Source organism: Pithys albifrons, chromosome 2, assembly GCF_047495875.1.
Source record: "Pithys albifrons albifrons isolate INPA30051 chromosome 2, PitAlb_v1, whole genome shotgun sequence".
Lineage (NCBI taxonomy): Eukaryota > Metazoa > Chordata > Aves > Passeriformes > Thamnophilidae > Pithys > Pithys albifrons.
In genome coordinates, this window is record NC_092459.1 from 4,802,436 (window position 1) to 4,824,216 (window position 21,781).

General features: G+C 46.0%; 3 protein-coding genes across 6 annotated transcripts in view; 2 read left to right on the forward strand and 1 right to left on the reverse strand.

Annotated features, from left to right (window-relative positions):
• The first annotated feature begins 1,497 nt into the window (after positions 1-1,497).
• On the forward strand, positions 1,498-7,697 carry TP53I3 (tumor protein p53 inducible protein 3). 3 transcript variants are annotated; one of them, XM_071547776.1, is made up of 7 exons: positions 1,498-1,581; positions 2,366-2,561; positions 2,679-2,821; positions 3,461-3,728; positions 4,942-5,154; positions 5,830-6,026; positions 7,355-7,697. In XM_071547776.1, the coding sequence occupies exons 3-7, from the start codon at positions 2,684-2,686 to the stop codon at positions 7,559-7,561; spliced, it is 1,023 nt and encodes a 340-aa protein (XP_071403877.1). In that variant the 5' UTR covers positions 1,498-1,581; positions 2,366-2,561; positions 2,679-2,683; the 3' UTR covers positions 7,562-7,697. The 3 variants fall into 3 exon arrangements, with proteins under 3 accessions (XP_071403877.1, XP_071403876.1, XP_071403878.1); XM_071547775.1 differs by having other exon boundaries at positions 2,412-2,561; XM_071547777.1 differs by having other exon boundaries at positions 1,503-1,581; positions 2,416-2,561.
• A 160-nt stretch (positions 7,698-7,857) lies between these two features.
• Positions 7,858-13,272, forward strand: SF3B6 (splicing factor 3b subunit 6). The gene is made up of 4 exons (XM_071547779.1): positions 7,858-8,037; positions 8,272-8,390; positions 11,530-11,668; positions 12,123-13,272. Exons 1-4 carry the CDS (start codon positions 8,008-8,010, stop codon positions 12,210-12,212), a joined length of 378 nt encoding a protein of 125 aa, XP_071403880.1. The 5' UTR covers positions 7,858-8,007; the 3' UTR covers positions 12,213-13,272.
• Positions 13,273-15,591: 2,319 nt separating this feature from the next.
• Positions 15,592-21,781, reverse strand: part of FKBP1B (FKBP prolyl isomerase 1B) — a 54,618-nt gene continuing 48,428 nt past the window's right edge. For both annotated transcript variants that reach the window (XM_071547781.1, XM_071547780.1), the window contains 2 exons: positions 19,074-19,186; positions 15,592-16,291 (listed from right to left, as the gene is read on the reverse strand). In XM_071547781.1, the coding sequence (XP_071403882.1) occupies positions 16,163-16,291; positions 19,074-19,186 (242 nt within the window). In that variant the 3' untranslated portion in view covers positions 15,592-16,162. The remainder of the gene's footprint in view (positions 16,292-19,073; positions 19,187-21,781) is intronic.

The window sequence follows — 21,781 nt, forward strand, 5'->3', positions numbered from 1 at the left end:
AAATTTTAGGTCTGACTTATAATCTCTCTCTTGGTGAGTTCATTTCCCCTGCTGGTTCGCCTTTAAAACAGCACAGATACTCTGCTTGATCTTTCTAACATTGCCTTTTAGCCTGTTTCCAGACAAGATAATTAATCTCACTAAGTAAAGTTCTTTAATGGCATTACGGTCATGCAAGGCATCACAGAACCAAAGGACAAAGAAAATTGTTACATTAACACATTTTCAGACTCTCCAGTACATCTTTGAATATTAAAAATCAAATATATTTTTAACATGTGAATTAGCATTGCCATTGACTGCTACAGAAAGTTGGTTTAAACTGAAGTGGATTGCAAAGTTCTGTGAGGATGAGGGAGGGGAGACAATGTCACTGTCAGGACTGAATCAGACTGTGTGTACTACAGGACATCAGAGAAGGGCAGCCTCAAGAACAACAGGCTTCATGATCTTTTCATTTGAAGAAGCACATAAATTATTAGTTCTTTGAGTCACACGGAAACAAAAGAATTTTGAGCTATACTTGATTCTAAATTTGTTTAGTTTCAAGAAGAGTTTAAAAACCAAACTCCAAAAATCTCATTATTAAGAGGAAACAAATCCACAGAAGAATCCTACACATAGACACACATATGATTTATCATTGTTAAATAGCCTGAAGTGTCAGTTTTGTTCCCTGACATCTCAAATACTCACGAGCTGGTGACTAAGGACACAGAGAAAGGCATGATCTGATCCTGCTCCTTCCGGGGGAAACAGCAAAGCTCAAGGAGATGTCACCAGTTTTTAAGAGCCTTAATGACCCTAAATGATTCTATGACTCTAAACCATCAGGTAGAGAGACATGCAGCTGATGGACATCAACCAGAAAGCCATGAACATTCCTGTCTCCCAGGGAACAGAGCCCAGTGCAGCCATCCCAGGGGGGTGTATGGCATAAGGGCTGTCAGAGCTCCTGTGCCCCCATCCCAGGGGGATCTAAAGCATAAGGGCTGTCAGAGCTCCTGTGCCCCCATTCCAGGAGGGTCTAAAGCATAAGGGCTGTCAGAGCTCCTGTGCCCCCATCCCAGGGGGGTCTAAAGCATAAGGGCTGTCAGAGCTCCTGTGCCCCCATCCCGGGGGGGTGTATGGCATAAGGGCTGTCAGAGCTCCTGTGCCCCCAGTCGCGCTGAAATAACTCGAGTCTGAGACAGCCAGAGTTCAGAAATGAAAGCAGTGGCTCATGCTCTGCTCCAGCACACACCATGGCACACACACCGAGCCCAGCAGGGCACCAGGCCAAGCTTCCCTGTGTGCTGGGGAGCGGCCAAACGGGAAAGTGGATTTCTGTCTCAGTCTGTGGAATAATCCAGATCAGTGAGTAGAAACAACAGTGAGTTGTACTAATACTTCTGACTCTGCTCATGTCTTTTCCCTCCAAAGCAAAACAGCCTCGCCCTGTTCCACCCCTTGACCTGCAGGGGGGTGGCCAATTGCAAGGGCAGAGCTGGGAAAGGAGGAACTGGGATTGGACTCTGTTCCCGAGGCCAGGCTGGGTTTGTTCCGGTGCAGAGACTGTCCGTCCCTCTTTACAGGAAAAAGGTGAGCAGCAAATTGTGCTCGGGAGCCACGTACTTCTTAGAATTGTTGTCTGGGGCCCTTGCTGGCAGATCTGAGAGTCTGAAGTTGTTGTGCTTGGTTGGAAACGGGGGTTTCAGTTCCTGCAGTTTTCTGTGCACTTGAAAGCAGTGTAGGTTATTCAGATCCTTTTTCCCCCCTTTTTTAAACATTTTGTGGGTCTGCTTCTACCAACAACTCATCTGTAAAATGGAGGCTACTGAACTCTGATGGAAGAGGGAAAAAGCTTCTTTCCCATCTTATTTTTAATTGACTAAAATTAAGAGAGCAGAAGCATTTGTTACAGGGTGGTATCAGGTGGGCTTCCCATTGAACTTTTTAGCTGACACAGACAAATGCTGTGGGACTGTATGAAATGGTTCAGCTGAAAAAAAAAACCAAATAGGCAGCCTGAGAAAGAAAAGCCTTTAAAATGCATTTTATACATATAATTGGAAGTATTTATTGACCACAAAACAGCCATAGAGCACCACCCTGTGGGGACTGACATTCCTGCCGTTTCAAGTTTATCATTCTGCATTTGCAGCCTTAGCACAAACAATTAGGTATGCACTTAGCTCTTCCTCTGCAGGTATCATCATCATGCAAGGCGTTTTTACAGAGGGCACGGTGGTCTGTCACACAGTGCTGGTTACTTGAGGAGGCTCTGACCAGCAGCCCACCCTCTGCATTCAGGAAAGAACCAGCTCTCAGGAAGTAACACAGCTGTTCCCATTGTGATTCCCCCTCCTCATCTGCTTCCACACAGCACCCAGGCAGCAGAGGGGAGGCTCTTACAGGTTTAATTTTGCCAGGCAGGAAGAGGCTTGAAATCTCAGCCCACCTCAGCAGCTGCTCCTGCCAAGAGGAACCAAGAACAGCGACTGAGGAGGTACCTGCAGGACTCCAGCAGCAGTGGGACCCTCTCCCAGAGCAAATCAGGCACACCGGAATCACCTGCTGAGGCAAGGGAAATAAACAGGACTTTTAAAAACCATTTGTTACCTTTCATTACTGAGATTTTCCCACTGCACATAAGTGTGCCTGCATTCATGTCATGGTTTGGTTTCTTTTTTTCCCAGAGAAAATGTTTGCAGCCTATTTTGATTGCCCAGGAGGCCCAGAAAATCTGTATATGAAACAAGTAACAAAACCACATCCAGGAGAAGGAGAAGTTCTTGTGAAGGTCTCTGCCAGTGCTCTGAATAGGGCAGATTTACTCCAGGTATGTTTATGTTAAGCAGATTTATGCACCTGAAGACAACACTGATTTGTCAAGTCCCTCTCTAAAGTCTTGACAGATCTGAAGAGTTAAAAGAGATTGGACCTGGTGAGCATTTGCATGGGAGATTTCATAGGGCTGAAAGAAGAGTTGTCTCTTGATTCAGCAGATAAATGTTTTTATCTGGGTCACTGCAGTGCTGAGCTGGTGTGGAAACTTTCAAGAAAACATGTAAAACCAAAGCTCTGGTCTTTCTAGATACTTAGACCCTTCTCTGGGCATTTGTGATGAACAGGAAATGTTCCACTGTCCCAGCTCTAGCAGGAGAAAATCACACTCAAACTATTAACTTTGATCTGCAACCCATGCTGTGCCACTGGAGACCGCAGTACCTCCTCAAGTGGAGAGTGGCCTCGACAAAGGGGACTGACAAAAAATTGATTTACTCTTATTTAAATAATAAAATATATTTAGGAAACAAAAAGTGTTTTGAGAGAACAGAAGTTCCTCACATTACTGGAACATTTTCACAGTGCAAAATCAGGATTAAATAAGTAGGAATTTAAGTTGGAATGAAATATTGCAGGTCATTACACTCATTGATGTGTGGCTTTTCCTTCTTTGCCCTCTCTTTTATTTTAGAGGAGAGGGAAGTACCCTCCCCCCAAAGGAGCAAGTGATATTTTAGGCTTGGAAGCAGCTGGGAGCGTGGCTGGGCTGGGCCCTGGCTGCTCGGGCCGCTGGAAAATCGGCGATGCAGTGATGGCTCTGCTCTCCGGAGGAGGCCAGGCACAGTATGTTACAGTTCCTGAGGGTCACCTGATGCCAATTCCCAAGGGTATGACTTTTATCCAGGCTGCAGCCATTCCCGAAGCCTGGTTAACAGCATTTCAGCTGCTGCATTTTGTAGGTGAGAGGCGTATTTGCCCATCTACCCCAAAAGAGCTCGTGTTCCTTTCTGTCATGAAATCCTCTGTTGCCTCCTTCTGAATGCTCTTTTTGCCTTCGAAGAACCTTTTCTCTGTCACTTCATTCCTGTGGGTCTCAATCTGGTATGCCAGACACAAATCCTGAAATCTTGACCACCTCTCCCCAGTCACAACTTATATTATTGATTGAATATTTACAAGCAAGGATCTGCAAAGATGCTCAGTTTTCTTTTCATCTGGATTTCTTAGCTTGAATCACTGAATGGTTTGGTTGGAAGGGACCTTAAATATCAGCTCGCTGTAATCCCCCTGCCAAGGGCAGGGACACCTTTCATTAACCTTAACCCTGAAATAACTTCCATGTTCTCCAAACAGCTGAAGAGTCATGCTGAATTCACTTGCAAACATGAACATACCATGGACTTTCTCACTAATTGCCTTTGGACCTACTGTAGGCAACATCTCCTTGTACCTTGATTCACAGAAACATTAATTGTAGGCAAAATCCCCTCTGAGCTGATTTAAAACAGACAGAAGTTCACACCCTTCATTTTGAAAATATGCTGTCATGGCACTGCATTAGCACTTGCCAGGGTTTTCCTTGGGGAGAAATACCCTTCTTGTACCCTCTTCACCAGTGGCATCTAAAAGCTACAATAAAGAACAGAAGTTCCATGCAAGTAACTCCCCTGTAGACTTGCTCTGAGCAGTGTTGTTTCCTGGGGATCAGTGGGAGACTACTCAGTGCCTCGCTTACAGTTCCACCATAAATGAATGGTTAGAGAAACTGATAGATGGTGAAATGATTGGTGGAACTGGTCCTTAACATTACCCACCACTTATGGTATTTCTCTATTGTTGAGTGTCTGGTTTTTCATTATGAACATCCTCCAACTGTGTTTTTTACTGGTGGAATAAAAAGGCAGACTGCACTCACTTAAGCATCTCAGTCACAGATGTCCAGAACTGGACAAAGGCCAAGATAAAGTCATTCCACTGAAACTGGTAAAGTGAAGTTCAGTCAGCACACTGTGACCTCTGTTAGTTCTGGATTTGTTTCTTTTATGAAGGTGTAAACAAAGCACACTCAAGGGCATCTCTTTCAGCTTCCTCTTCAGTATTTTCCATGCTGTTCATGTTTTAATCCAAAGGTGATGCCCAAAGGGTGACCACTTCCCTTTTGTCCTCCTTCAGGTAAAGTACAGGAGGGTGAGACAGTGCTGATCCACGCTGGAGCCAGTGGAGTTGGCATGGCAGCCATTCAGCTGGTGAGACTGGCAAAGGCAATTCCCATCGTGACAGCAGGAACTCAAGAGAAACTGAAAGCGACAGCAAACGCTGGAGCAGCTGCTGGGTTCAACTACAAGAATGAAGATTTTAGTGAAAGGGTCTTGGAGTTCACTCAGGGTAAGAACCTTCCTGTGAAAGAGCCCATGACAGCTGGGGAGGAGACTGTACCTCCCAACATGTGCACATACACTCAGTTTCAGCTGCCACCTTAGCTGGTGAGGGAGCAGACAGTACCTGACAACCAGTTCAGCCCAGAATGTGCCTTTTCTTGTTTAGTTGTGGTGTTTCCTGCATGGGCTCTCTTTGTCTGTGTTCATTTGGGGCATAAATATTGTTGCCTTCACAAAGAAATGTGAGACCAAGTCCTCACACTTGTGTTTGAATCATCATGGAATCACAGAATGGTTTGCGTTGAAGACACCTTGAAGACCATCTTGTTCCAAGCCCCTGCCATGGGCAGGGACACCCTCCAGTAGACCAGGATGCTCAAAGCCCCATCTAGCCTGGCCTTGAACACTTCCAGGGATGGGACTTCCACAGCTTCTCTGGGCAACCTGTGCCAGGGCCTCACCACACTCAGTTCTCATACTGTTAGGTAATATTTTTGGTGCCCAGTTCTGTAGTTCCTTACAAATCATTGTGCCAATTCCTAATTTCAGTAGAAAGATTTGAATCAGAATTGCAGGGTCGATTCTGTACCTGCAAAGAATGAGGTTTTAGTTTTTCCTGAGATTATCCCACCTTTAATGCAGCTTGACTCCACTGTTGAAATCTCTTCTGTTTCTACTTGAGGTTCTGGAGTGGATATTATTTTAGATTGTGTTGGTGGCTCATACTGGGAGAAGAATCTCAACTGTCTGAGTACTGATGGCCGGTGGATTATTTATGGACTGCTGAGTGGAGGTGAAGTCCATGGGGATTTGCTGGCAAGGCTTCTTTCCAAAAGAGCCAGCATCCACACGAGTCTGCTACGGTCACGAGACAAGGAGGCAAGTAATGGCTATCAACAGTCTGTGCAGTTTGACCATAAAATCGATGGCAGTTTTCTTTTAAAACCCATGTTAAACATATACTTGCTAAAAAAAGACCCGGCTTGAATGGTTACATCCTTTGAAAAATTGAGTGATAGTGTCCCTTTTCTGGTTTTATCAAATTCCTCCCTGAATCAGAGGAATGACACCCAGGAGTTCTTAATGTACTTCACAAGTACCATAATTTAAAGATTTGGCCTAAAAAGAAAGAAAGCTCCAGTGATCAGGGAACTTGATCACGTCTGAGGAGGGGAAAACCAAAACCTCTCTTAGGTCATTTTTCAAAGTAGAAAACAGGGCCATTTGGATGCCCAATTACCACAGAAAAAAATCGCTTTATGTGGAAGATTCTCAGCTCTTACAGTAAAAGGCAGGCAGTGCAGTGCCCTAGGGTAGATGACTTCAGATTTATATTATATTATATTATATTATATTATATTATATTATATTATATTATATTATATTATATTATATTATGGGGCCAGTTCTGCACACACTGTGCCTCACCTAAAAAATCCACTGCACAGGCTCAAAGGGCCCACCCAGGTGGGGAGAGCCCTTCCCAAATCTTCCTTGGCGAAGCCTGGCCCTACATACATATATATTGTATTCTCAAGAACTTCATCACTTTGAATTTAAATGGTTCTGCAGTGAGCTTACACCACTTGTTCTGGAGAATGTCATTCAATTTAAATGAAACAAATCTCAAAGTTTTCCTCTTGCCTGTAATTCAGATCCCGTCAGATCTCGGAAGCTCAGCAGGGTCAGCCCCGGATTAGTACTTGGATGGGAGACCTCCTGGGAAATGCCAGGTGCTGTAGGTTCTAGTCCTGAGGACTTCACTGGCACTGTCCAAGCTCGCTCGGCCGTGGCAGATGAACCTCAGGACTTAAACGGTGGGGCCAGTTCTGCGCCCGCTGAGCCTCACCTAAAATCCACTGCGCAGGCTGGAAGGGCCCACCCACGTGGGGACAGCCCTGCCCAAATCCTCGTCCGCGAGGTTTGGCCATACATACAATTCAGAGCAGTGAGATGTCTCTGTGTCCATTTCACTGCGAGACTGTCAGGAGTGTGTCCTGGAGGGCTGTGCACACTTTGGGCACTCTGCCCAGAGATCACAGACTGTTCTGAGTTGGAAGGGACTCACAAGGATCATCGAGTCCAGTTCTTAAGTCAACTGCCCACATAGGGGATCGAACCCATGACCTTGGCATTATTACAACCAAGTTTTAACCTCAGAGTGTGAAATGGCTCGGAATAACCTTCGAAATGCTCTTTTCCCTCAGTACAAGGAGCGGCTGGTGAGGGCCTTCACCCAGGACGTGCTGCCCAGTTTCTCCGAAGGGGCCTCCCCGCGTCTCCAGCCGCTCGTGGACAGCGTGTACCCCCTGCACGCCATCGCCGAGGCGCACCGGGCTATGGAGGAGAACAGGAACAGCGGAAAAATCGTCATTGAAGTGCCCGTCTGCGGCAAGAAAGGGCCGCTGCAGTAGCTGTTCGGGACAGCAGCACGGCGGGGGTTGGGCTGCAGAGATCCCGCCGCTTTCTGCTGCGAACCGGCATCGCTGACCGCGGGTGGCGGGCGGGGTAAAGCACTTCGGGAGCGTTTATTAAAAAATAGTTCACGCAGCGGCTGCGGCACCGCGGGCGGAGCGCGGGACAGGCCGGGGGCGTGGCCGGGGGCGTGGCCTGGGCCGAGGGAGTGCGTGAGGGGCGGGGCCTGTGCTGCGAGGGGCGGGGTCAGCTAGGGAAGGGGCGGGGCCTGTGGGGGCGGGGCCAGAGTGACGCGCGGTCACGTGTCCCTCCCCGCGCGGGGCACGGCGGTCACTTCCGGGTCTCCCTCCCGACATTCCCGATCCACGGCGCTGTTCCTGTCCAGGGATCCTTTCCCGCCGCTGTTCCTGCCCCACGCCGCGGCCCCCGATCTCCACCCGCAGCCATGGCGATGCAAGCGGCCAAACGAGCCAATGTGAGTGCGCTGCTGCCCTGCCCTGCCCTTTCCCGCCTGCGGGGGCCGGCCCCGCTCCCGGGAACGGAGCCCGTCCCGCTCCGGACATCCCGCTAGTCTGAGCGGAACGTGGCACGGGGCTGGAACAGGGTGATCTTTGGGGCCCCTCCCACCCGCGTTCCACGGTTCAGCCCCGTTAGGGTTTAAGGGTCGTGGGCCGCGGGTCTGACTCTCGGCGCCTCCTTCCCCCCGCAGATCCGGCTCCCCCCGGAGGTCAATCGGATCCTCTACATCAGGAACCTGCCGTACAAGATCACGGCCGAGGAGATGTACGACATCTTCGGGAAGTACGGCCCCATCCGGCAGATCAGAGTGTGAGTGTGTCGGTTCTCTTCGGCTCGGGAAGGGTTTCGGGCTCCGGGGCCGCTGTTCTCGCCGCGGTGGGTCACAGCTGGGACCCACCGCTGGAAAGGTTCGGTGCCCTGAGGGCCAGAGGGGCATGTGATGATGCTCTTACTTGTGAATTGGTCAGAAAAAGGTACTGCTGGGAGGTGGGGGAGAAGCAGCTTCAATTTAACCTGAACTTGTGGGCGTTGGTAAAACACAAGAGACTCGTTCTCTTAAGTCTCTAATACAGCTGAGCTTTTACCTTCACTCGTGGCACAAATAAGAAAGGCAGAAGCTGAATCAGTTTTCCTGTTTAAATGAGATAATTACTGGGAAAACAGATGTTGCTGTTGTTTCTGGACCTGTGGGCTGGAAACAAACAGAGCAGCAGCCCCGGTGGGTCAGACAGGGTGTCCTCGAGCCACACGGGGTCTGGATAGCAGGGATGGGACTGGGACCTTGCTGTGAAATGCCTGGAGGTTGTGTGTCTGCAGCAGCTCTGAGGGTCTTCTCACTGCAAGTGCAGAGGCTCTGGTGTTGCCTGTTACCCTCCGAACTGTCTGAGTCATCACAGAATGGTTTGGGTTGGAAGGGACCTTAAAGATCATCTTGTTCCACCCTCCTGCCATGGGCAGGGACACCTTGCACCAGACCAGGGTGCTCCAGGCCCCATCCAGCCTGGATGCTGTGGATTAAACCAGGGTGTTGTGATCCACTGAGTTTCTGGCAGAAAGAGTTGGCTGAGGCTGGAATTCTGAGAACTGCAGGAAGGTTGTTTGGAGTATGGATGCTCAAACAAAAGGAATATTTTTTGCCCCTTCTAAAGAACATTTAGAAAGGGGGAGAAACAAAACTTGGTGTTTAATACTTAAAACACTGTAAGTCACGTTGCAGCAGAGGGACTCATAGAAAGAAAATGTAGTTTGTATTGGATATGGGCTGGGGTTTTGTGTTGCTCTGATTGATGGTGGCAAAATAACCTGCAGCACCTCCTGAGCTCTTCCCTAAGTTGCTGATCAGATGAGAGCAGAACTTACCCTTGTCATTTATACCACCCTTGGTTTCCCTGTGTGCTGACAGGGGTTAATTAATCCACAATATGTTTGTTTTGATTATGCAGGATGTAAATACCTAAACTCTCAAACTGCTTAAACAGACCAAGTGTAACAGCCTCAAATAGAAGTGCTCATTTCAGAGCTGTAGGAGTTAAAATCACAGAATGATTTGGGTCGGAAGGGACCTTAAAGACCATCCAGTTCCAACCCCCTGCCGTGGGCAGGGACACCTTCTGCTAATTCACATTGTCTCCCACAGAAATCCCAACATCATCATGAGACAAGGCATAATGTGGATCCCTCTCTGTCATGGCTTTTGTGCTTTGTGCATTTTTTATTCCATTCTGCACCTTTGTATTGATGCCGTGAGTGACCCTTCCCCCCAAAACAGGACTCTGAGCCACGTTAGTGTAGGGTAAGATAAAAAGTAAAGGTCCTTTAATAACACAGGGCCTACAGCCCACAGGAATACAGGATGACATGCATGTGCCCCAGTTCTTGTTTCCATGGCTTTTATAATAAGATCCCTCCAGTCATTGCTTTACACATTTCTCAGTCCAGCCCCAGTCCCACCCCTGGTCCAACCCCTGGAATTGGGTCTGGGGTCATCAAGACCCTCTGTCTTCATCAACTCTTCTTCCTCAGGCACGCAAAGGACTCTTGGAGTTCATCCAGTTCTGGCTTTTGGGTCACTCTGACCTGTGTTTATGTTTCATTCTGTAGGCCTTCTGATATCCTTCAGCTCTTTACCTTGGAAAGGAGTCTAAACAAGATTAATTAACTAAAGGAATTTGAGCTCCCTGTTCTGGGACAGGGGTAGTGATAGAAAGGCATTAAACTTAAACTGTTAGAAATATTAACCCTCTAAAAATCCACAACTACTGTGTTCCTAAAATCTACAAAATGTGAAAATCAGAACAAAAACTCCTTTGGCATCAGTATAAATCCCAGTGTGGATAGGTGAGATATTATTTGTCCTCAGGAGTTCTCAGAAGCACCTTGGAGACACTTATCCTGATTATTAAATCTCTATAACTGTCTTTAGTCAAGACCTTTGGGATCCGTAAACTCTGCAGTCCCTCTGGGCTCATCAGTGTTATGTGCCCAGACGTGTGTCCCACCCTCAGGCAAAGGGAGTGGAATTGGTGCTCCACTGGCTGTGTCTCTGCACTGGGCTTGCACCAGCAGGGCTGTTTTGACTCTCCTAAATTGACTTTGTGATGTGCCAGGAGCCCTGTTCCACCCCAGGGACACGTCTGATCCAGACAGCCATTAACTGACAGCCAGGTCTTGTAATATTAAGTAAAACAAGCTAATTGCTGTAATAAAGACCTAAATTATTTCCAGACATATGGCAACTGTGCAATGAGGCTGGTGAAGGGACTGGAGCACAAGCCCTATGGGGAGAGGCTGAGGGAGCGGGGGGTGTTTAGCCTGGAGAAGAGGAGGCTCAGAGGTGACCTCATCACTGTCTAGAACTACCTGAAGGGAAGTTCTGGCCAGGTGGGGGTTGGTCTCTTCTCCCAGGCACTCAGCAATAGGACAAGGGGGCACAATGGGCTCAAGCTCTGCCAGGGGAAATTGAAGTTGGATATCAGAAAAAAATTCTTTACAGAGAGAGTAATCAGGCATTGGAATGGGCTGCCCAGAGAGGGGGTGGATTCACCATCCCTGGAGGTTTTTAACCTGAGCTTGGCCATGGCACTGAGTGCCATGATCTGGTAAAGGGACTGGAGTTGGACCAAGGGTTGGACTCGATGGTCTGGGAGGTCTTTTCCAACCCAATCGATTCTATGATTCTATGACAAAGGCTTCTGATAGTTGTTGTGGGGAGGTGCATTTCCCTTAAGGAGCAAAATGCAGCACATTTCCCTGTTGTCTGTGGCTCTGAACTGTTTGGTGTGGAAAGCAGGGGTGTAGTTTAATATCTGAAAAAAAACAACCAAATTTTTTTTAGTGAAGTAGCATTGTTTCACCTAATCTCACTCACTGTGAAATAAGTAAATGAATAGACTAATAAAGCTGTTTCTTATTCATTTTATTCATTGTTTAAACTGATGTTGTTCTGCAGTGGGAACACCCCTGAGACCAGAGGAACAGCCTATGTGGTGTACGAGGACATCTTCGATGCCAAGAACGCCTGTGATCACCTGTCGGGATTCAATGTGTGCAACAGATACCTCGTGGTTTTGTACTACAATGCAAACAGGGTATGTGCACCACGGGTGGTTAATTACCTGTGAACAGAGCTAGCAGAGAAAAACAAACCCAAAATCAGTTTGTGAACACAGTTGCTTGGGTGTTGTTAAGAAATAAATCCACACTGTCAGAGGAGTGGATGGGATACATAGTCAGGATTTCATCTTTACTTGGTGATTTGTGTGCAAAACAAAGTACTTTGGACCAAGAATGTTAAAAAGGTGGTTTTGGTGTGTGTACTCTGGAGAAGGGGAAGCAGAGGCCTCACAGCAACAGCAGGATGTGAGATCTTGTTTAGGGGTAAAAAGTCTCCAGTTCTGGATGTCCTGCCTGTCCCTGACGGTGTCTGGGCCTTGTGTGTGTGTGATGGTGATGGATGTTTGATGATATTTGCAGTTACTGGGAAACATGTCCTAAGGTGAGAGAGTCTTTGTCATTTCACTTATTTTGTTTTCCTAATTACAGGCATTCCAGAAGATGGACACAAAGAAGAAGGAAGAACAGCTTAAGCTTCTCAAGGAAAAATACGGAATTAACACAGACCCACCAAAATAAACTGATCTTTTTTGGAAAACAGTTTTCCAGCCTTGCTCCTCAGTTCTTAACCCAAACACAGGAATTCTCAACGAAGTGTAACCTTTTCTTTTACAAATCTGATAAGCTGCAATATGAATCTTTACATCTTCACCTTAGAATTCAATCAGTAGAAAACATGGGAAGATCTGCTTTAAGATTAAATCCCCCAAGTGGATGTGGCTTCTCCGAGCTCTGAGGGTGGCCAGGCAAAGGCTGCTCTCTGCTGTTTGTAGCAGCAGCTTTAAGAGACTGAGCTGGTGTTTGACTGAACAAGGAAAGCCCATGTTTATAAATAACTTTCTTTCACAAAGTATCCAGCTGGTAAAGTGACTCCAGTCAAAATATCTTGTTCCCAGTGGCCCTGCCAACACTGTCCAGGTGCAGTGAAACAACCTTGCTCTCTCAGGGCTGAGCCAAGGCTGTACAAGGTGGTTGTTGTGTGTACCAGGTTTGTACTGAGGACTTTGTGTGGGTTAGGAAACACCTGACCAGAACAAGACAGTAGGTGAAGGTTTTTGTTTTGGTTCCTGTAGTGTGATTGTTTTCTACTTCGTGTGGTTGAACTGTAACACATTTTCTGTACAGAAATTTTTAGGTGCAGTATCTGGTGGAGGAAAACCAAATTTACATTTTTTGTAATTTTTTTTCAGCACTCATGTCCTGTGTATAAAAATGAGTGTCATACAGAGTGTGCATAACCAGTATCTTTTGGAAGTGGGAAAGAACAAGCTCTGCTGGTGTTCTCAGACAGCTGGACATTATGTGAACTCCTGCCTTGGGAGGATTTATTTGCATGGATGGTTTTACTCTGACCAAATAACTTCCAGCCAGTGCAGAACACAGGCAGATACAAACATACTTTGCCTGAGAATTTGTAATTAAATTTTGTATTATTCAGTACATGGATGGTACTGTCATAAGGAAACATTCCCATTTCACAGTTCCTTTGGTTTTTGTTGGAATCTGTCACTTTAGGAACCATTCTGTGCTGGTGTCCATTTGGTGAAAAATAAATGTTTGCATATTTTGCTGTTCTTCATCAAGGCTTGCCATGTGCTGTGCCAGTTCTGTGTGTAACCCATCCTTGTGGAAGGGGAGTCATCACTTGAATGTTTGTGGTACAGGCAGGAGCTGTAGCACATCCATCACCATCCCTACAGGAATGTTCTTGTGTGTTTGTGGGTGATGGGAGGGCCCAGCACTCACAGGGAGGAGATCCCTTCCCTTAAAGGTGACGCAGCTTTTTGCAGCTTAAGCCTTGGAGGCCCCAGTAATCCATCCATGAGGTGGGGAACAGGCACTGGGAGACTTGGAGCGTGTTACTGGGGGCCAGGGAGCAGCCACTCCTCTGCTGGCACCTTGGTCTTCAGGTCTTGCCCATCTGATTAACACAAACTGAAGGTTCTCAGGCAAAAACCAGCTTAAAAATGTTTAAAGGAATGAGATCTTACTGGAAGGCTTGCTGCCATGTGAACATCCATAGCTTTTTAAGGGTTACAAACCACTGTGCCCCCAAATATGTCTTCTTTTATATACATATTTATATGTCATGTATATACACACACACAGAGGAGGCCCCTCAATGTATCAGGAACTGGAGGTGCTGGATTTATGGTTCTAATAAATAATAATAAACACTGATAATAACACCAGGGTGCTGGTAATGGTGCTGTGCACTGCCAGCCTTGTTTATAATCATGCAAATACCACGTTGCTTCTGTCAATAGCAGAGAGCTTGGTGCTTGTACTGCAGTGCCTGTTTTGATGAGGATTTGATGCTGTTTGAAAAACATACATAAAAAGCAATTCTTTAGGGTAATAAGATTAATAAAAATTCCTTCAATGAATCCTCAAGATCAGCAGCTTTTGATTTCTCTGAGAGCTCAGCTGCTGCATTTCATTAAATATTCCATTTCATACTTTTTCTTCCAGTGCCTGTTCAGGGCTTTCAATGTCCCTGTACACGTAAAATGAAATAATGATTTGTACCTGCAAGACATTGGGAATGGAAATGGAATGCCCGGAGGATTGTTCTGATGAGATCTGCTCAAGATTTTGTTTGAAATGTAATATCAAAGGACAGGGAAATGAGTTCAGCTCTGTGAATGGCAGAGGGGCAGCAAATAAGGCAGATCTTACCAGCCTCGCCCTCTGCATCTGTGCTGGGTTTGTGGTGCTCACTTCCTGTGTAATTTTTCAGGAAGTAGGGCATGAAATTAAGCCTGAGAGGTCATTTTTTTCTTTCCCCGTTCACTCTTTAGAAATTAGTAACAACAGCATATCTGATTACACAGGCAATGACAGTAAATTTTTTCCAATCTATTACATAGGGGTAATAATTATATGTACTGTGTTGATCGATGATACAATTAAATAAATTAACGCATTTGCAGTCAAATAAAAAGCAGAAGATTACATTTCCTTGAAGACTTAATTTCCCTAAGTATCAGAAAGCACAATTAGTTTTCCTTTCAGATTTTTTTTTTAATGAAATTGGCATGAAAAATGTAATAATCCCTGCTTCCAGCCAAGGTCTCCACAGAGAATGGGTGATGAGGGAGTGCTCCATCAGCCAGCTGTATCAAGGATTTTGCAGAGCTGAGAATGGCTGGTTGAATGCTGAGGGCAAAAGGAACGAGCACGACAGCAGCTCTGCAGACAGAGGCAATAAGATGAGTATGATCAGCTCCCAGAGCCCAGCAGGAACGTGTTTTCCTGGTAAGAAGCCCAGCAGGAGTGGAAGGGCAGAGCCATGTCCTGCCTATTGCCTCAGGTGCAGCAGAAACTCACAAACAGGGCCAGGAGAGGATGGAGGGAATGTGCAGCCTTTCCAGGTGTGCTGAGCCAATCCCTGGCATCACCATTCACGGTTGGAGCATTCAGGAAAGGGCCCAAACCAGATGCATCATCCCACAGGTCAGATTTGCTTTGAAAGGTTCATGCACATAATCCTGGTCTGTTCTAGCCTTGTTCAGCTCCAGTAGAAAATTTTATCCTGATTTTAATGTTGTGAAGGCACAGAATTAGATTAGCACTGTGTGTCTTTGACAAGCAGCACTTTCCATCTCTTCAGCAGCCAAATTTTGGCCAGACTTGAGGGGCAATAGGCAGGGCAAGGGAAATGGAGAGTCAGGAAACCTTTCTGCCCCAGGAGCCCTTACTTTCCCATTCCTGATGCATCTGGTCCCACAGAGATCTTCGCTGGGCCATCTGTAACAGAACCAGCGCATGGAGTGACAGGTATTTCACATAAGAGAGATCATTAACAAAAAATGGGTTACTGATTGATTGAAGAACTTCTTAGCAAAAAGCAATCCATAGTGGCCAGAGGAGAAAAACAGGAAACAGAAACTGTAAAGTATCAAGATTTTATTGATTTTTTATACATATATACGTATAATTCTTAAATGAGACAGTATTTTTTAAAACAGCAGCAAGCAGAACGTACAAGTTGAGAAAAGTGGCAGCGCAGGTAACTCTGTTTGGCTAATGCCCGTTCATGTACGAGGTGTACATTGGATTTTTTTTTTTTTGAGCACCTTTTATAGTTTTTTATTTTTTCTTGGTTTAAGTGTACAGTAAGGCAGTGGTTTCTTTTCAATAAGGAATATATATATATATATTTATATTTATATATATTTTCAGTCATCACCATGAATTCTTCGTACATGCAAATTAAATAAAATGTACAACTTGAAAATGTTACACTGGGAGATGCTTTTCCTCAAAGCAAAGCTTCTAGTAAAAGGCAAATACGGACACCACAAAGTTGAAAAAGAGAAGGAAGGCATAAGAAACTGAGCAGCAGGTGCTACTGACAGGACAGCTCAGGCAGGCAATGGTGGGATTCCAGTGAAGATTCCGCTGGCAAGGCGGGAAGGAACGGATGGTTATTAACAGATGTCTCCAGCCAACTCCCCCGGGAAGGTTCACTCTAACCTGAGAAGTTCCACATCAAAGAGGAGCGTGGCATTGGGAGGGATGACCCCAGGGTGGCCTGTGGCACCATAGGCCATCTCAGGTGTGCAGGTCAACTTCGCTCTTTGTCCTAAGCTCATCTGGGGTTTGGGTGTGCAAGGAAGGGAAAGAGAAGACAAAAAAACAAAAGTCAAAAACGGTATTAGGAGGACAACAAATTAAACCTGGCAGTTTTACAGAAGCAAGGAGAGTTGGGATAATCAGATTCACAGAATTGTTTAGGTTGGAAAAGACCTTTGAGATTATTGAATGGGAGGGTTGGAACTAGATCATATTTAAGGTCCCTTCCAACCCAAGCCATTCTGTGATTCTGTGAGTCCATCTGGTTCAGTTTCCAACTGAAGCTGCCACAAACAGCTCAGACATGGGCCTTCTGAGTCCTCAGGCCTCTCACAGCAGTTATGTAAAGTGCCAGAGCCAGCCTGGAAGTGACAGAAAGGCTACTGCACCCATTTGGTCCATCCCGCCTACACTGGAGCCAACTGCAGCAGGTGTGAGGTCCTTCTGCAGAACACAGGATACGTGGAACACCATCAGTGGGTGTTAGGAAAAAGCCCCAGTGACATGTAGGACTGGAGCTCTTTGTTCATGAGAGATCAGTGCCCAAACAACAGCCAGGGTCAGCACTTATTTCCCTAAACTCAGCCCGAGCCCCAGGGCAGACATCTCACTTATGCTGCTTATCTGGGCAGAGAGCCCTTGCCCCTGGGATGGGTGGGAATGCTGATTTCCCTCACTCCTGGCTAGCTCTGAAGGTTACCGTGCTCACTGAGGTCTGGGGTATCAAGAATCAAATCCATGCTCTTCCAACAGAGTATTTTGGAACATTCTTAAACTGCTATTCATGCACCATAGACAGGTGATTTAATATTCATTGGCCAAGGAACAAGCCAATGATTTTGGCTCAGAACTTTCTCCCAGGATCGGGCACATCACTGGACTACAGATGATGTGGTATCTCCTGTTTAATTTTTTCAGGTTGAGTATTTTCAGGTTCTATAAAATATACCAAAGTTAGAGATTCAATTACTTCTGGTAGAAGAAAAATGTGAATATGAACTTTTCCACATGCCGGGGGGCTGGGGGTGTACACGAAGATTTCTCCCCAGGGGTCTCCGTGTGTCAGGCTGCCCATTGCTGGGATGTGTCCCTGCAACCCAGCTGTGGGTGATGTCTGGTTTTAAGGAATGGGACAATCCTGAACTGTGAGAAGCTGAGCAGAGAAATGCAGGCACTGCTGACATCTGAGAATCATCATACCAAGGTCTGAGAACTCTGCATGCTGGACACAGGGAATTGCCCTGTTTCAACTGCCCTGTGCCAATCACACTCCCTAAATCCCTCAAACCCTGGGATGGAAGGCCACGAGCTCGGTTTGTCAGTGGTCCACTAGGAGGAGCAGGAGGGCAGCGTGTGGCCACACAGGTTTTGGCCGTTTATTAATTAAGGGCCTGAAACTGGGAGCAAGTGCTCGCTGCTGCTTTATCTGCACTGGCTTCTGGTTCCTACAGCTCTGGGGTCCTGAGATCCTCTTGCCTTACTGCAAAACAACAGATAAACAGTCCAACTCAAATCCTTGAGAGGAAGATGGGTATTTTTTAGAGTCTAGGATTCCTCAAATGAGCTGCTCCCTCTGCTGCTGCACAGGGAAACAGTATTCCTGATACTGAAACAGGTCTGGGGAACCCAGAATACCCGAGGAATAGTATGAAGTTGTGTCAGGGGAGGTTTAGGTTGGATATAAGGAAAAGGGTCTTCACGCAGAGGGTGGGTGAGCCCTGGAACAGGCTCCACAGCGATGTGGTCACAGCCCCAAGCCTGACAGAGTTTAGGAAGTGCTTGGACAAGGCTCTCAGGCACATGTTGGGATTCTTGGGGCTGTCTGTGCAGAGCCAGGAGTTGGACTTTGATGATCTTTGTGGGTCTGTTCCATCTCAGGATATTCTATGATTCTCTGGCTGGAGAGAAGGGAATGCTTGCATCACTATATCTGTAGGGTCTCTTCCATCCTTCTCTGGAAAAGCATGGATGCATCATTCCTCAGTGGGTTGTTTCTCATTTTACATTCTTCCCTTCTCTCTATTTAAGCATAAGAAGTTGTTCCTGTTAAAATTGTTCCTATAACAGTATTTGAGCAGTTTCCTCCTACACTGACCTCTTGGACCCTGAAATGGGAAGTCAGAAGGAATTTGTACCCTGATCTGGAGCAGCCTGATCATACTCCTCATATCATGGGCCTTCACAGCACTGCACAAAAAGCAAGAGCTGGGAATGAATTGTATTGGGGGGCTCTTCTAGGGTTTAACTGTGCTGGCACTCAAACTGTAATTACTAGAGGACAGCTTTCTTTTTCTCAGTGTAGGGACAGTCAGTGAATATTAAGTTTTGTAGCTGGGAGGTCATAAAAATGTAACAGTATAGTTTGCTGCCTTATTCAGTAAGGGTCAGAATCTGTACCTGAGTCATGGATGTCATCAAAAACAGCAGCTTGGACTTTTATGAAGTGACTGAGTTGAGGTCATTCCATAAAATGCTGCCACCACAACATTTTAGAGGCCACTTGTCTATTTGTGGAGCTGCCCATGGGAGAGGGGCAGGGCTTATGAGGGACATTGGCACCCAGGGAGGGGACTTCACCTGTCCCCTCCCAAATGCATACCCTGGGGAAAGGCACATGAATAGGGATGGCCATGGATGGATGGATGGGAAGTACAGGAAATACTGTGCTCAAATAGACCACACTTTCAGAAAGCCACTCCATATTCCTACACTGGGATTTCCACTTGCTCTTGTCACCCCTGCATGGACTCATGAATACACACCCTTCAGCTGGTTCCAAGGCCTAGAATCATTGCTTTGTACCTGTGTAACACCTTCTTCAAATCCTTTGATGACTTCTTGTCTGCCAATCTTGAACCTGAAAGGCTTGTTTCTGTCTCTGGAGGAATCAAACTTCTTTCCATTCTGTAGCATTCCTGCCAAAACAAGACACATAGTTTTTGTTTGAGCTACATCTCAATTTACGTGCTGGAGGAGAGGGAAGGAGCAAAAAATTAATATCTTGGTCACATCAGCTGCTCATTTCCATCTTCACTTTCAAGTCTCACCAAAAATGGATAAGGCAGGAAGTCAGTCACACTGGTACCATATTGCTACCTTTGCCTTCCTGTAATTTAGAATCTAAAATAGAAATACACTATTTTTATTATTCTCAATGCAATAAGTTATAACCCATATTGTACCAAGTGAGCTGCTGCTCACACAGTGGAGCTCCCTGCCTAAGTGGATAAAAGCAGGCAAGGAACAAATAGGGGCAGCAGGAGAGAATCCCAACGCAGATGACTGATGCAGGCCCACCCCTAAACACAAAGAAGGTCCCTAAAACAATCCTAAGACAAGACAAAAAAGCCAAATGTAGCATAGACATGTTGAGGTTTACTTCTTGTTAAATGCTTATCACTTATTTTAAGGTTTCTTTTCGCAGCCTAAGTGACCAAAGGGGACAGTCCTTGGGGGTTACCTTGTGGGGTAATCTGGGGTGCTGTCCCACAGCTCAGCACAGCCAGCAGGAGCTTCCCCTCCCCTTCAGAAGGTAGGGATGTAGGTTCAAGTTTGGGAACTCTTGAGCCAAATTGCTGCCAGTTAAACGTCTGCAAGTATAGAGCAGCTTCTTTGACTTGGTCCTGCAAATTTACACCAGAACACCTTGGAGGAATATCTGGTACCTTGGGTTGTTTACCTTCCCTTACTGAAGGTTGTCTACCTTCCCTATTGTAGTGCTCCCGACAGGAGCACCAGGATAACAGGTCTTACACAAATGGGTCTGTTCCACACCAGGGGTGTGAAACTTCTGCACAACTGTGATACGCTCATGGTGGGTTACAGGGAAACACCTCAGCCTCGGGAAGGGTGTTCCCAGGAACCACTGTCAGATGTTAATGGGCTACACAAAAAGAGGGGCGGTCCTGTGGTGTAATGGATACGACTCTGGACTCTGCATCCCAAGGTCGTGAGTTTGAGTCTCAGTGGGGACCAACCCCTGGCAGTTAAAGCCTCCATGCCATCCCATCCCATCCCGTCAGATCTCAACAAGGTCAGTCCTGGTTAGTACCAGGTGCTGTGAGAGTCCCGAGGACTTCACTGTCACTGTCCAAGCTTGCTCGGCCGTGGCAAAAGGACCTTAGGACTTAAATGGTGAGGCCAGTTCTGTGCATGCTGAGCCTCACCTAAAAATTCCACTGTGGGGAGAGCCCTTCCCAAATCTTCGTTCACGGAGTCTGGCCATACATACATACACAAAAAGAGGACAAAGAGTCCTCCAGTGACGTTCCAGAGGGCTGGGAGATTTTCCAGCAACAAACTGACAAGATTACCAAAGGTTGGAGTGTTGTGGAAATAGCACGGCCTTCCTTTGCCACATCTTTCTGGGAGCACAGGGAGCCACTACTTAGGCCTGTGTCATCTCTCTGGTTTAGATTTTTGTTTTAGGTTGTTGTGCTTCTGGTTAGTGGTTTTCTGTTGTTAGTTTAATATGTAGTGAGGGGAAGATGTTTGAGTCTGTATTGAGGCTTAGGTGGGTGTGTTGTCTGTGGAGTGTGTTTTCTGCTGGTTTCTTTTGGGGTTTTTGGTATCAATTAAATACAATCATGCAGCTAAACGTTATCACTGGCAACACGAAACCCACAATAACTGTCACATTCTTGTATTAATAAAAATAATTTTGGGAACTGCTAGAGTTTATTCAGTTTGTTTCTGGTGCTGGCAACAATATAACTTTTAAGAGAACCTGGTGGAAAAGGGTCTCTCTTGCTATTAAGTGTAGTTCTCATTGGAGTATCAAAAATCCTGTTCAACCAGTGAATCCATCACAGCAAAGAGTCTCTTTAGGTGAAATGCAGACAGTGTTGGGCATTAAAAGGCTTTGATATTCTGAGGATGCTTAAAGCTCATAAAATATATATATTAATACAAGTGTGGGTGGGACAAGAAATCTTTGTTTCTAATTCTCCCTTTCTCTTTTTCTCTCCACATGACAACAACATGACAACTCAAATGCCTCCTCTTCATACAGAAAGAACGGAAGAGACTCTGCACTCACAAATATCAAAATAGCAAAGACATTTATATGAATGTTCTACTACCCTTCTTTTTTCATCCAGTATTTTCATTCAGCCATAAGAACATGGTACTCCTCCTTTTGGATGGGCACAACTCTTCTTCAACCCATGGGTTTTGAACACATGCCCAGATTCTCCAACAAATGCACAGACCATCACAGAGCACTACATGATTGGCTATTCTCATTCTCTTTTCAAACAATGGGTAATTATGGTAGCTTTCAACTTAGAAGTACCTGGTAATTGCTTTTTCAAACTGTTACACTCTGGATATTGCAAAGTTGGGCTGATATTTATGCAATAGAATAAATCCTTTGTAGGGCTTTAGTGCCAGTGTTCTAGGCTCTCCATGACTCTCCTGTGCAAGGGGCTGCACAAAGAGAAGTTCATTAATCTGAGGAAGTCTCAGGCTGAAAAGAACATTAACAAGTCCAGCTTTGACAGGAAATGCTG